The sequence below is a fragment of the Lytechinus pictus genome, chromosome 11 (genome assembly GCF_037042905.1).
Source record: "Lytechinus pictus isolate F3 Inbred chromosome 11, Lp3.0, whole genome shotgun sequence".
NCBI classification, from domain to species: domain Eukaryota; kingdom Metazoa; phylum Echinodermata; class Echinoidea; order Temnopleuroida; family Toxopneustidae; genus Lytechinus; species Lytechinus pictus.
Window position 1 is genome coordinate 10698284 of NC_087255.1, and position 14636 is coordinate 10712919.

At 34.5% G+C, this 14636-nt stretch overlaps 1 protein-coding gene across 9 annotated transcripts in view; it reads right to left on the reverse strand.

Annotated features, from left to right (window-relative positions):
* The window catches only part of LOC129270798 (sperm flagellar protein 2-like), a 58864-nt gene that overhangs the window by 13996 nt on the left and 30232 nt on the right, over positions 1-14636 (reverse strand). For 5 of the 9 annotated variants that reach the window (XM_064106716.1, XM_064106713.1, XM_064106712.1 and 2 more), the window contains 7 exons: positions 14255-14521; positions 13103-13240; positions 12245-12537; positions 11757-11955; positions 11074-11121; positions 6580-6606; positions 1815-1959 (listed from right to left, as the gene is read on the reverse strand). In XM_064106716.1, coding sequence (XP_063962786.1) covers positions 1815-1959; positions 6580-6606; positions 11074-11121; positions 11757-11955; positions 12245-12537; positions 13103-13240; positions 14255-14521 — 1117 coding nt within the window. The remainder of the gene's footprint in view (positions 1-1814; positions 1960-6579; positions 6607-11073; positions 11122-11756; positions 11956-12244; positions 12538-13102; positions 13241-14254; positions 14522-14636) is intronic. The other 4 variants (XM_064106715.1, XM_064106711.1, XM_064106717.1 and 1 more) reach the window with 1 other exon arrangement.

Genomic DNA, 14636 nt, shown 5'->3' on the forward strand with positions numbered 1-14636 from the left:
ATGTACGCTGACGATACTACCCTATATGTAAGTGCTACGTCTATTTATGAAATACATGTAAAACTTCAGAATGATTTTGATGCAATCACTAAGTGGATCAAGTTAAATAAGCTATGTTTAAATGTTGATAAAACCAAATATATGATCATTGGAAGTAAAAAAAGACTAAATGTATTAAAAGATAGTGCAATTTCTATTAAGTATGAAAGTATTGAAATTGAAAAGTGTAATAGTTTTAAATGTCTTGGTGTTATTATTGATGATAATTTGTTATGGTGCAATCATGTTGACTATGTATGTAGAAAAGTATTTGCAGGACTTGCCATGCTCAGAAGAGTCAACCCATATGTTGATGAAGCTTCAATGAAATTATTATATGTATGCCTCATTCAAACACAAATGGATTACTGTTGTGAAATTTGGGGGAATAGATATTTAGGTCAAATTGATAAGTTGACTAAATTGCAAAAGAGGGCAGCAAGACTTATTTTAAACTGTAATATATACACCCCCTCTAATGAAATGTTTACTCGTTTAAGATGGATGCCTTTTAAGAAAAGAGTAGAATACTTCAGGTGTATATTTATTCATAAATGTCTTCATGACTTATCAGCAGATTGTTTTAAAAATGTTTTTAAAGAAATTTCTAAAGTTCATAATGTAAATACTCGACAAAGTGCTCATCATGATTTAGTTATAGGTAAATGCCGTACTGATTATTATACAACTGCTTTATATTATGATGGCTGCGTTCTATGGAATAGTCTCCCACAAAGTGTTAAAAATGTTAAGACCCTCAATAATTTCAAACTCTCTGTTAAAAGACATTTCCTCAATCTTGCCTAGGCCGATCAACTGGGATGCAATACCATTCCCCTTTCAGGACTGATGCTATAAACTATCATCTCTTTTTTGATATATTACTTTATATAATACTGTTATCACTTTATACGTCTGTATTTTAACAATATCATATGGACTGATGATTGTATAATTATGTATTATCACCATTGATTGTTTTTAATTGTATATAATTGTATTGTTTGTTATCCAGGGCCTCATGGAAGATCAACTTTTGTTGAATGTGCTACCGTGGTGAAATATGAATAAATAAATAAATAAATAAATAGAGGCATCACTAAACCATGTTCTATTGTATATGTCTTATTTGCTAACCGTTATGGACAGGTTCTTGAAGTATATTTAAACCCGCCTTGGTCAACACTTGGATAGAAGGGTCACCTCTCTATAAGGACCACAAATTTGGTTCTCTTGAATCGAATTCCCAATTGAAAAATGTATCAAAGGAACCTGACCATAATGACTACCTGCTCATCAAGACTGCATATATAAATCTCCCTACACTATTAATAGGTAGTCTTTATAACTCGTTAGTCTAGTCTGCTGTGCAAACCCTTCGCTCAAGTTAAAAGGGTCTGAATGCATAGCCTACAATGGCTTGCAGGGGATAATTTTCCTGGTATCACATCGCAATTTGCTCCACATTTTTGAAAGACTGCTATGCATAAACTCTTTTGTATAGCATATTTTTACAAAGGACTGTACATTACTTAGTTGAGAGCTTTTCCCTTATACCAAAAATGCTATTCACATTTGTAAAGCGAAATTATATCCTGGCTTGTGTACTGAAGGCCCGCTCACCCAGGATTTGAAACAGCAAGTTTTAGATATGCTAGTCTTGTGTAAAGACCCACTTGTTGACAAAAGTTTGAATCAGGGTCTGCACCTGCAGACTATAAAAGGTGGTGTTCACTGAACCATGTCTGACTGGATTTGTCTGTTTTTATACTAACCGGTGGGTGATTTACTCTTGGCTCTCTTGCCACCCTTGTCCTTATCCTTGCCCTTGCCCTTCTTCTCGGCCTTATCGGCCCTCTCGGCCTCGCGGGCCTTGTCGGCCTCGTCCTCCGCATCCTTAGCTGCCATCTCAGCGACCGTCTGAAGAAAAGTCAAATGGAAAGAGAGAAGTATAATGATAGAATCAATAATAAAAAAAAGCATAAGTTCCGCATTTAATAAGGCATGAAATCAAGGTAGTCTTTAATTTAGCATCTCGAGTGATTTTCACGGACAAATTTTATCTTAACCAATCAGATGCAAGGATTTGATAGCTTATAACAGTCCATAAAATACATGTTTTATGAAATGCTTCCCATATTGCACAAGAACTATAGGATAGACTATATCCTACCAAAATTGAAAAACAAAGATAGTGATGTTTTTCAAATCCTTGTAAAATTTGTTATGATATATTTTTTTCATAAAGGTAACCTATAAAGTGTAGAGCGAAGTTCAAGGTGTTGATAACTAAATGTATGTTAACGAAAAAAGCGTTAGACCCAAAAATATATTCATGGTCTCTGTGACTCTGATATTTTGCATCATAAATCTTGTTGGTGTACTGAAACGTGTGAGTATCAGTTTGATGTAAGCAGAGTACATGAATGAAAACTGAAATAAATATCAAACTTGAAATGATATCTGGAAGTGTTAACATCTAATTGGAGTAATTATCAAGTGGCAAATTGCTTTTTATTATTATTAAAATGTGAAGTACCTTGTATATGCCCACACCATTTTTTTTCTAATTATGTATCATGTTTATATTGTATACATTCTGGATTATTTTGTATATTGCAAACAACGTAAATATTTTTGATAATGTATTGTGAACGCAGAAATAAAAATAAAACAAACAAATTTCTTTACTTGACCTCTAACTGTCTTTATGTACTCCGATGGGGGGGGGGGGGTATCAACTCATTAGGAAAAATCATCCATTTAATCCTTATTTCATTAAATATTCTTCAAATTGACAACATATGGTGTATTTACTGCTACATTTATCTTTTTTTTTAAATCTGCATATCATATATATAAAGGTCAATAAACAAGAGAGAAAATTGCTGAGAAAAAATGTGATTCTTACGTTCCCTTCATGTTGCAGATTTACCAATTTCTTTTTTTTTTAAACATTACTTAGCATGAAAAGATACAGATGAAATATAAATTGTCACTGTAAATATAAATGTAGACTTCTTCACTTTTTCTTCTGATGTATGGGTTTAAGAATGTACCAGTGTACATTAAAATGACATCATGAAATTGCTATTCTGTTGCTATTTCACAGACTTAAATGGCAAACACATAAAATTTCAAAACACACAAACAAAAGATGATTATGGTGCGGTTCTTGTGCATGTTTTCAAATAAGCACAACAAATAAAACTCAAATTAAACAAGAAAATGCAAAATTTGATAAATTAAAATAAAACAGAATGTGCCACAGCAATCACATTGGAATAAATTTGCTTTATGTCATCTTAAACTTCAGTATGATGTATTGCTTCTGTCTAATATTGTAAAAATGGGAAAAAATCCTCATTTGATACGAAAAACCCATAACACCCCTACAAATAACAATGTTAAAGAAATTTAGTATGTTCCAGAAAATTGAAAGAGATAATTGTCAAAATTTATCATAATGTAACCACATTTGTAAATGATACATAAATGTAAGGATTATAATCTTTTTTTTCTTCTGATGCAATTCACATAACGCCTCATTCATGCATGAGTGACGAACAAAAATGAAGAAAGGATAGCAAAAGGTCTTTTGGTAGACAGTATTTGAATTTAAAAAAAAGAGAATCATATGTCTTGAAGTTCCACATCAGGTTCACATTTCATATAAACTTATAACAATTTCTATAACAAATTTACTATCAGCCAATCAGATTGAAGGATTTCAGTAGCCTTTAACCATCATTGCAAATATGTTATTATAACAAGTTTTATGAAACTGGCCCATAATCTTTGATATAATACATCAATGAAAGAAAATGAAAGAAGGGATGAATGAGTTCTGTTTCTTTCATAAATTTGCATTTCCATAATTTCATCAAACAAATGTATTTTTCATTGACTGCCCTCTGTTGCAGTGGCATGGCAAAAAAGAAGACTTTATGCATGGTTGATCATCAACAAATCAGAGGAAGTCCAACAGTCAGTGTGTATTAATGTAACTTTATTTAATGAAATTATGGATATTTAAAGATTATTTCAAAGAGGGAGAACTTTATCATTCCTTTGTTAGTTTCTTTCATTGAAATATCATTTTAAGATATTGAACTCTTTAGACATGCAATTTCCTTTTTGTAATTCAGATATGGTCCACCAAACAACCTGTTGGCATTCTTTCTTCAAACTGTTTTTACTCAATTTATGCATGAAGTATGTATTGCAGGAGTTGTAGCACCTCACTCATGAAAGAGGAGATTCCAAGCTTCAAAATGAATCTGTCATTTGTTGATTATATTTAATTAATTTCTGGGACTCACTGGTCTAATGAATCATCACATCAAATTAAATGCACCCATATGTCCCATATATAAAGCGAAACACAGAAAATAAAAATAAACTAAAATGCGCCTTTCCAATTATTGCTCTGCAATGCATTAATCCTGAATTTCAAACTCTATACATGTATTGTTTGTGGACTATCATCCCTTTTAAAGAAGGTATCCGAACAGGATTTTTTTTCAATTCATGAACATATCATTTTTCATCTAAAATTCCCCCTTTTTAACAAGCATAAATGCAGTAGTTTTGTATTCTTTGGTGAATGTGTATTAAGAATGTGCAAAAAAATTGTGATTTTACAAAGAGGTAACAAAAATTTGGCTAAACAATGAAATAAAGAATGTTTGCATGAATACAAATCAATTTAACGTGTTTACAACTCTCTAAGAAACTGGTAAATACATGTAAGTGTAAGTGTTATAATAATGTAAATTGTAGCGTAAACTGTTAATAAACTGGCAATTATTGTGTATAATAAAAATAATACAATTGAAGAACAATCTGATGGTACTGTACAATTATTTTCCTTTAAAATACACATAATTTCTGTTAAGTGTTAAATACCTTGTGGAAATTAATTTAAAAAAAACCATTTGATATCTTAAAGTCTACTGTAATGTCTATGCATGTGCAATGTATTAGATCTAAACAGTGTTAGACTAAAAATCATTGTGAAGTTGATTTAACTAAAAGTTAGCATCCCTATTTAGTATATCATATCAGATTTGGTTTTGGTACAGTTCAAAGAGCTCTCCTGTACTGATTGATGATTTATTTCTAAAAATCAATTTTTGATCCTTTTCACTCAAATGGAACGCTATTTATTATTTTCAAAATAATATCCCATCATAATTTTTTTTTCTGTTGTTAATGTTAGTTAGTGGAAATTCAGCTTGGCTTTTATCTTAAATGAACTTGTACTAGAACAATAAGACTGATTAAACGATGTAATCAACCTATCCAAACAATACAGTAATACTCAAAAGAAACTGATGAAAATTCAAATCCATAAAAGAAAAGACAGTCATTATGAATGATTAATATTTCTTGGCATTTGTGAATACATGTAATAAGAAAAATCCACTAAAAAACTTGGGCAGGAGCAAACTGCACAAATAGTTTCAACCAAACAATGCTCACAAAAATCAAATGCAGCTTGATTTCCAACCAATAAGTAAATGGTATTTAAGCTTTGTGAATGAATTTTTGAGACTTAGCGATCAAACTCATTTTCTTTCCGCAACAGGCTTTAGATATTACAATAATTGGTCTTTCTGAATGATAATTTGCTTAATTCAGACCAATTTTTATTATTTCAACCACTTGGTGGTATTTTATTTTGCCGAACTTTCCCATTTGAAAGACCTGGCCTCACGCTGGATGCTGATGGGTTAAATTTCCTTAGCTGCGAACTCACTTTATTGCATTAAAAGCATGTTAGTTAAAATCAACACTCAATTGTTATTCTAAATCAAGGTGCCTGCCAACTCAAAACTTGATCCCGTACAGGGATGGGTGACCCAACATTGGCTCCAGCGACAATTGCTCCAGGAAAGTGTTTCTCAAATAGTTAATTGGACTTAAAGGTCACACTTAAATTCAAAGTTGCACATGGTATACAGGGCATCACGACATTGCTCATATCATGCTCAGGGTTGAGCGATGAGATTAAGCATTACACTCGATTGGTGTTTACACTTAAAACACCCCAAATTTACTTTCCTGATAGATATATGGTGAGGTTTGTGATAGAGATTTTCGTTCAACGTAATGAGAGACTTAAGATAGTGTTCAGGTTAGATTGTATATTTGAATTAGGTGCATATCTTCCATTGGAGCTATGGATTTGGATTAGGTTTTAAGTTTGAACTAGGGTCCATATTTTCCATTGGAGCAATGGATCTGGGTTAGGTTTTTAGTTTGAATGAAAGTGCACATTTTCCATTGGAGCAATGGATTTGGGTTAGGTTTTAAGTTTGATTCAAGGTGCATAATTTCCATTGAAGCAATGGATTTGGGTTGGGTTTTAAGTTAGACTTAGGGAAGTTAGGGAGCACATTTTCCATGGAAAAATAGATTTGGGTTAAGTTTTAAGTTTGACTTTAGGTGCATAATTTCAATAGGGAACAATTGTCACTGGAGCAAATGTCATAGATTAATGGGAAATGCTCAACGATGACACTGATATACACTTACCAAGATCACACCCTTAAAGTTATCCCACTGTTAAAATATGGAATGCATGCATTTAAGATACAATCAAAATCATTGTTGCTAGTGAATGGAAGTTTGAAGGGGAATTTCTTCCTGGGACCATTTTACACAAAACAGTTTGCTAAGTCACAAAAAAATTTACATTATAACTAGAATATACATGTAGCAAGCCAAGTTGCTCAATATGTTCAATCGCATTTAGTTGACATAAGTCGATGGCTTTAAATAGATTTTTATATCATACACACATTATGGCTTGTTTGACAAATAACACATACCCTTCTAATTTATCATGTGAATATTTGAAATAGGTAAATGTAATCAACCAAATGTCAGCATTTCACAAAAACATAATAAGTATTGACGAAAGAGATACCCTTATTGAATAACAATAAAGAAAACTGACTTCAAGAGAAGTTACGTTTGATAAGTTTCTACCGTGCAACGATGTTCAAATATGGAGAATTATTTCTTTGATGTAATGGCAAATATTGAGTGTTCTAAATATCTCTCATGTTATGTTGAAAAAAAAAACAATTACTGTATTCATACCACTGCTAATTTGAAAGCAATTACTTCTCCAAGATTTTATTTGTTATTCTTGCATTGAGAATTGAGAAACCAGATTCAACAGAAAACTAAACACATGCAAACAAGTAAAAGCTGAAATAAACATCATAAACATTTTGTAAGAATCATCATGATAAACTCTGTCACAAGTAACAATGTTTATTGAAAGATAACACATTGGATCTGTCAAATACATTGGAAATCTTAAAGTGTAAGCAAACAATAAGGGAAATAAGCAAAAGTGATATGAATTCCAAATTTAAACAAAAACTCTGTATTCGGTACAATGGAATGCTACTCACCGGGCCTTTGGGTTTAATGAGGATTTCAAACTCTATGTGATAATCCTTAAAATGTCCACATACAAAGAAATAACTAAGTTTAGAGACATGAACTAGATGCAAATTTCTGCTTTGTATTTCATATGTTTCTACAAGATAAGTAATGGGTTAATTTATCAAGTAATTTGATAATTTATCAAGTAATGGGATAATTTATCAAGTAATGGGACAATTTATCAAGTAATGGGATAATCCATCAAGTGATATTATTTATCAAGCAACAGGACAATCTCTCAAGTAATGAGAAAATCTATCACATAATGGGATACTCTACAAGTAATTGGATAATTTATCAGTTAATGGGATAATTTGTAAAGTAATGGGATATTTCATCAAGTGATAGGATAATCTATTAAGCAACAGGACAATATCTCAAGTAATGGGATAATTAATGCAGTAATTGGTTAATTTATCAAGTAATGGAATGATTTATCAAGCAATGGGATAATTTATCAAGCAATGGGATAATTTATCAAGTAATGGGCTAAGTTATCAAGCAATGGGATAATTTATCAAGTAATGGGATAATTTATCTAGTAATGGGCTAATTTATCAAGTAATGTGATACTTTATCAAACAACAGGATAATCTATCAAGTAGTGGGTTAATCTATCATATAATGGGATATTCTTTCTAGTAATGTGATAATTCGTTAAGTAATGGGATACTTATCAAGAAATGGGAAAATATACCATGTAATGGGGTAAACCATCAAGTAGTGAGATAATCTCTAAAGTAATAAGATAATACATCAAGTAATGGGATAATCTATCAAGTAATGGGATAACTTATCAAGTAATGGGATAACTTATCAAGTAATGGGATACTTTACCAAGTAATGTAATAATCTATCAAGTAATGAGATAATCTATTAAGTACTGTGATAATTTAAGAAGTAATGGGACATAAACTGGACAATCTATCAAATAATCTTTCATTAAGCGTGTCAAATCAACAGAGATGCTTTAGGTCAGTCCCCCCCTCCCCCACTCCTTCACAGCATGACATATAACAGGGGTGGGTAACATGCAGCTTAGTGATTGATAACATGACTGATTTGTATGATTCATTGAATTGATTATTATTTTGTATGATCGGTTATAAATATTCAATCACTAAATTTCATATTACAGGGCCCAGCAGTATACATGTACCTGATAGACCAATAATTGATATTTGATGAGAGAATAATTGGCCCGAATTCACATAGGTGGTTTTTTAAAACCATCTGTTGAACCCGCGGTTTATGCAGATTTCCTGTATAAATTATGCTTATTTACCGCGTATATTAACAAAGTGTCTAATGCTGATGCGCGCTTTTTTCAGTGTGTGAAATTGACGCCTGTTGCCATGGTTAACTACGCTTTTTTATTCATGAATCCACTGTTTTGAATTAACAGTGGATTCATGAATAAAATGGCATACTTAACCATGGCAACAAGAGTCAATTTCACACACTGTGACAAAAGCGCGCATCAGCATTGGACACTTTGTTATTATACACAGTAAATAAGCATAATTTATACAGGAAATCTGCATAAGCCATGGGTTCAACCGATGGTTTTCAAAACCACCTTTGTGAATTCAGGCCATTATGTTTCAAGATAAACATAAGGCTTATTTGATCATGCTGGGATACTGCAATTTCACATATTTAAACAATGATGAATATGCGAAAGGTTTGGGTTACGCAATCAAATTTTTTATCAACAAGACTGGTTGGTCCCCAGAAGGGCCCACTCATGCTCTACTAGTGTTAAAGTTCGGTCCCCAGACACAAATAATCATAACTGATTGAGACACATCTGTGTAAACCCAATAATACATTACTTAGTGTTTTGATAACCATTTTTTTCAATACAGCACCCCCCCCCCCAAACACAAGGATGTCAATCATCCATTCAATATGTACGCATGAACCACGTTCAAAGCTGATACCTTGTAAGGTTATTACATGATTGTGAGAAAGATATATTTCAATGTTAATAATGACCTGTGACCATTGACCTCTCGACCCCCCCCCCCCCAAAAAAAAAAAGAAATTACTCAAATCATTGTCACTCCAATATCTATATTTCGACCTTGTTTAAAGTGGATCCCTCTAACATTTCTTTAGTTATCGCAAAAAAAGAAAATTGGACAGACGACCAGAACACAATGCTTACACCTATATAAAACATATGTATAAACACCTATGTATAACATATGTATAAACACCTATGTGGGTGGAGGCATTAAAAATCCAATTTGGAATTAATAGATGAACAAAGATAGTGCCCATTGAAACATCTCAGAGGAGCGAATCTATTGAAACATCCTGATAACAGTAGAGCAAAACTAAAGAAACACTGTGATAGGATAAAATTCATTTTACTATCATCCGTATTTTTGTGTCTGAGAGGCAAAATGCCAGTTAAATCACCATAACCCTTGGTTCCTTCCAATATATGCAAGTGCAGATGGACTAATACACCATAGTTCCCCTTGTTAAAACATAGTGATAGATTAAAATTAATGAAACATCGTGAGACAGACCCAAACTATCCAGAATTTTGTGACCGAGCAAAGCTATGAAAAATTGTGATAGTAGAAATATATTGAAACACCGTGATCGAGCATAAGTGGACCCTTATCAAGAGAAACTGACCTTGTCGGAAGAATATGAAATATAACCGCAAACCACACACAAATAAAGCGTCTTAATATATAAATCACAAAGGGCGATATTCTCATAGCCATGGTTAACGCATTAATAGACCACACTTTTATGGAGTGCCAGTTGTCAACTCAACTCTTAGGCCCGTATTCTGAAGTCAGGTTTAACTTAGACCATGGTCTAACTCTGTGCTAAAATTATGGGAAGCCAAAAGTGTCAAAATTTTTTTTATTAAGTTGTATGTTTCTCATGTTTACTGTGCTCTTTCCTGATTCACCCATGGTGAAGACAATCATCTTTTTATACTTCCTAGACAATTATGAATGATTTGAGAGCCACATGAGCTGAAGTATGACATCTCTACTGTTAGTGATTTATGTAACAATTGGCTATCCATACTTAAACCACAACTTTAAACCTGAGTTTAAGTTAAACCCGACTTCGGAATACGGGCCATAGTAAAAAGTAATAGGTGAGAATCATTCTGATAATGCAGTTAAAGTTTTCCTAAAAAATTAATAGTGTCACAAAATATGATAACACAAATATAAAATATATTTTTATAAATTATTTGGTACATTATTTTTGCCATGAATATGGGAGATTTCAGACAAAATCCAGCATTCCATAAAAGTCTGGTCTAAAATTCTTGTTAAGTCTCAGGTTATACCTCGGGTTGCACTATCAGAATACTACCCAAAGTGTTTATTTAAAGCCTATCCATGCTGAAAAAAAAAAATTGTTGTGATTCGGTACATGCATATCAATATTACATTCCTTCATTTGATTGCTAGTTCAAGCCGTTTTGTGAATGATTCACTTTCATTCAACATGCATTTGGGCTTGATTTCAGGTAGTTTTGGGCTGGGAGATTAATAATTTAAAGCCAATTAAAGCCAGTTTTCTTACCATTTCAGATATCTTGTGCAGTCCAAATTGGTATGCTTCAAAGATGAGCTGTTGAAATGACAATGAACAATTCAATGTAAATTAAATGAGCACAAAAAATGGCTAAAATAATGGCGAGAAATGATGACATACATAAAACTTAACCTTGGTTAAGAATTCGTTGACAACGTCACTGCTGTCACATCCACCGCCGTTGGAAATGTGGCACCTATAGGCAAGACTAAAATTGTAGTGGTTAGCAGATCCAACATAAGCCCTCAAAATTTCTAAATTTCCACCCCGCTTAATGAATATATCAAACTTTCATAATTTGAGAACACTACACCTGTTCATATGAAGCACGTACAGAGAGACAAATTATTTCGGGTAGATGCCGCATATAGGAGTCAGATGTACATAATTATGAACTGCCCTACTGTGGTTTTGTCTAGAAATAATTTGGTAGTGATTCTCTAGAAGTAAAATAATAACAGTGATGGTGATGATGATGATAATAATAATAATAATAATAATAACAACAAAAATAATAATAATAATAACAATTAAAAAAAAAAACATACATCATAAATACAATGTTTCTGAGAGCTGCATACTATTACTCTGGCTTTAGCACCCTTATTAGGTGTTTGAGCATTCAAGGAATTCCATCATACCAGCTACGCATTCATATCACTCATACTCACTCTTTCATCGGGATCTGCCGGAGGCTGAGGAGTATCCTTCTCCTCGTCTGCGCTGGTAGAGGGCGCTGCAGCCTTCTCCTTCTCCTTGCCCTTACCGGCTCTGCTCTTGGTCCCCTTGGCTTCTCTCTTGTCAGCCCCAGGGGTGGGGATGGGAAAGAAGCCCTCGGAAGAACCGGGGCGTCTCGGGACCAGGGGGATCCTATTCAATGGAAGCAAAGAGAGCGTGAGGCATATGGATAGAGAGAGACAGAGAGAGCCAAGACGGAAAGAGAAAGTGCGAGAGAGACGGAGAGATAAGGAGAAAGAAATGACGTATCACCAACATGATCAGATCGTGCTCAGTAGATCCATAGAACATAAATCATGTGCGAGTCAACAATTAAGCAACCTATAAATTCACAATAAATCTTTGTGAAACTGTCCCCAAGTCAATGATTAAGCATGACTAAGTCAAAATTACTTCTTTATGTAAGTGCCCTAGGTCTTACTTTGGTTTGACCTCGTCTTCCACATCCTTGATCTCCTCGACCGGTTCCCCCTTGCCCTTCTTCCCCTTCGCTGACGGGGTGGTCGGAGTGGGTGTGACCAACTGGGTGTGGCTCTCACTGGGTACAGCGCTCTCGGCGGGAGGGATACCGGAGTCTGGTCGTTCCATGGGAGGGAGGTCGATGAGAGGGATGCGGGCGTAGTTGTGGTCCAGCTCCTCGGGTATCTTGCCTTCCATCCCCAGGTAGTAATCCTTGAGGAGTCGCAGGGTGTCTTGGTAGCGATCCACTTCACACTGTTAGGAATGATAGGGGGTGAAAGTGTTTGGTATAAAGGGGTTCAAGAGAAAGGGTGTGGCCCTTGCTGATAGAGGCCAATAGGGCAATAGAGGGTTCCCCGATGATGTTACCATGGAGGATATAACAATGGGAATCCTGACCATAAAAAAAAATGACTGATCAAGGTTTGACGCAGGTTTTAATTTGTTGTCCTCTAACATGGCTGACTGGGGGAACCCAGTGAGATAGTGGTATGTTAGGAAACCTTGTCTCTCTTCAAATGGGGTTATAGCAGAAGATATACAACTCTTTTGTTCAATACTGGCCTCCATTAGAATGAGATAGTAGTTTGGCCTTGTCTATCTACTAATGGGGTAATAGCACAAAATATACAACTCTTTTGTTCAATGTGTTGTTTTAGCAGACACTGTCTGTCTTAAAATGAAGATTAAAAGCATAAAATATACAACTCTTTTGTTCTATACTGACCAGCATAAGCGTGAGATAGTGGTTTGTGAGGCCAAGTCTATCTACTAATGGGTTAATAGCATAAAATATACAACTCCTCTGTTCTACACTGACCTGCATAAGAGTGAGATAGTGGTTTGTGAGGAGACCTAGTCTGTCTTCTAGCCAACCCTCGTTGATGACCGACTGACGTTCAGCCTCGGCCTCCAGTTTCCTCTCATCTGACATCTCCCATAGCTGCTCCTTAAGGTCCTGTGATATGGACATCATATTATTATAACTTATATTAGCATACATCATTCAGTAAAAATAAAGCTTGATAAATTGAAAAAAGTTCTTTACAAATCGCATTAAACAGGAACAATAAAACTAAATGAATTAATGATGCCCACATACAAAATCTTAAGGTTTGTATTCATATTTCAGCAATTCTGAACCAATTTTGTCACCTGTATTGGAATGTGGGATCAATCATTTACTCATACAGTCTATATAGTAATTTTCATACTGGATGAAAATGTGGGTATATTAAGCGCCAACTCCCCCACTCTTGAATAATAACATTACGCTGCATGTTATCGGGATAGATTACAATATGGTCTACATCTGCTTCATCTGCTTCATCTACTTTCTCTTCGGTATCACTCTCATCCCACATGGTCCTAGTTGGTCTACAACCAGTTCGTCCACTAAGCATTTGGTCTAATTGCCACTTAGCCCATTTACCATTCTGTATAATTTCAAGTTAGGCTATACCCATTTATCTAATACCTACTTGGTCTAACATCACTTGGTCTACGCGGCTAGATGAAAACTTTATGAACCACATATTTGACAAAGTAAATATGATAAGCAGATAAGTGACCTAGACTAAATGTGAATTACATTAAAGTGGGTATCAGACCAAGTCTAATGTAGACTAAACAGCAATTAGACCAAATTTATAATAGATCAAAATGGGTTTTAGCCCATGTGGTATTAGACTGTCTGAGAAGTAGGATCAACTGCTTCTCGACCAAGTGTAATGTGGACCAAAGAGAAATTAGACCAAATTTATAATAGATCAAAATGGGTTTTAGCCCAAGTGGTACTAGACTGTCTGAGAAGTAGGATCAACTGCTTCTCAACCAAGTGTAATGTGGACCAATGATAAATTAGACTAAATTGATAGTAGACCAAATGGGTTTAGCCCATGTGATATTAGACTATCTAAGAAATAGACCAAATGCTTGAAGACTGAATGAATATAAACCCCTATCACCATACCTGGACCCGTTGATGAAGTTCGGCCTTGGTCTCGTCATCATCCCTCATATCCTCAGCTATCTGATTGTACTCCTGTTGCCATAGGTTCATGAACTCCTGCTTGCTGTCTGGCCGCCGCAGGTACGCCTCAAAGTTGCGACGGATGCGGTAGTAGTAGTGGTAGATGTCCTCCCTCTCGTGACGGATGTTCCTAAACACATGCTTGCTGGCGCCGAGGTAGGTGGACTCGGTGTTTTCCCAGTGCGGAGCCAGTGCATTAGCAAGATTCTGAAAGTGACATTAATAAATGATTAGGAGCATTGTCAGATCAGTTTTCATTCCTAGAATTGGCAACAGAAGTATTATTTCCACTGCTGCATTTTTTTTACAAGTTTATGTATAC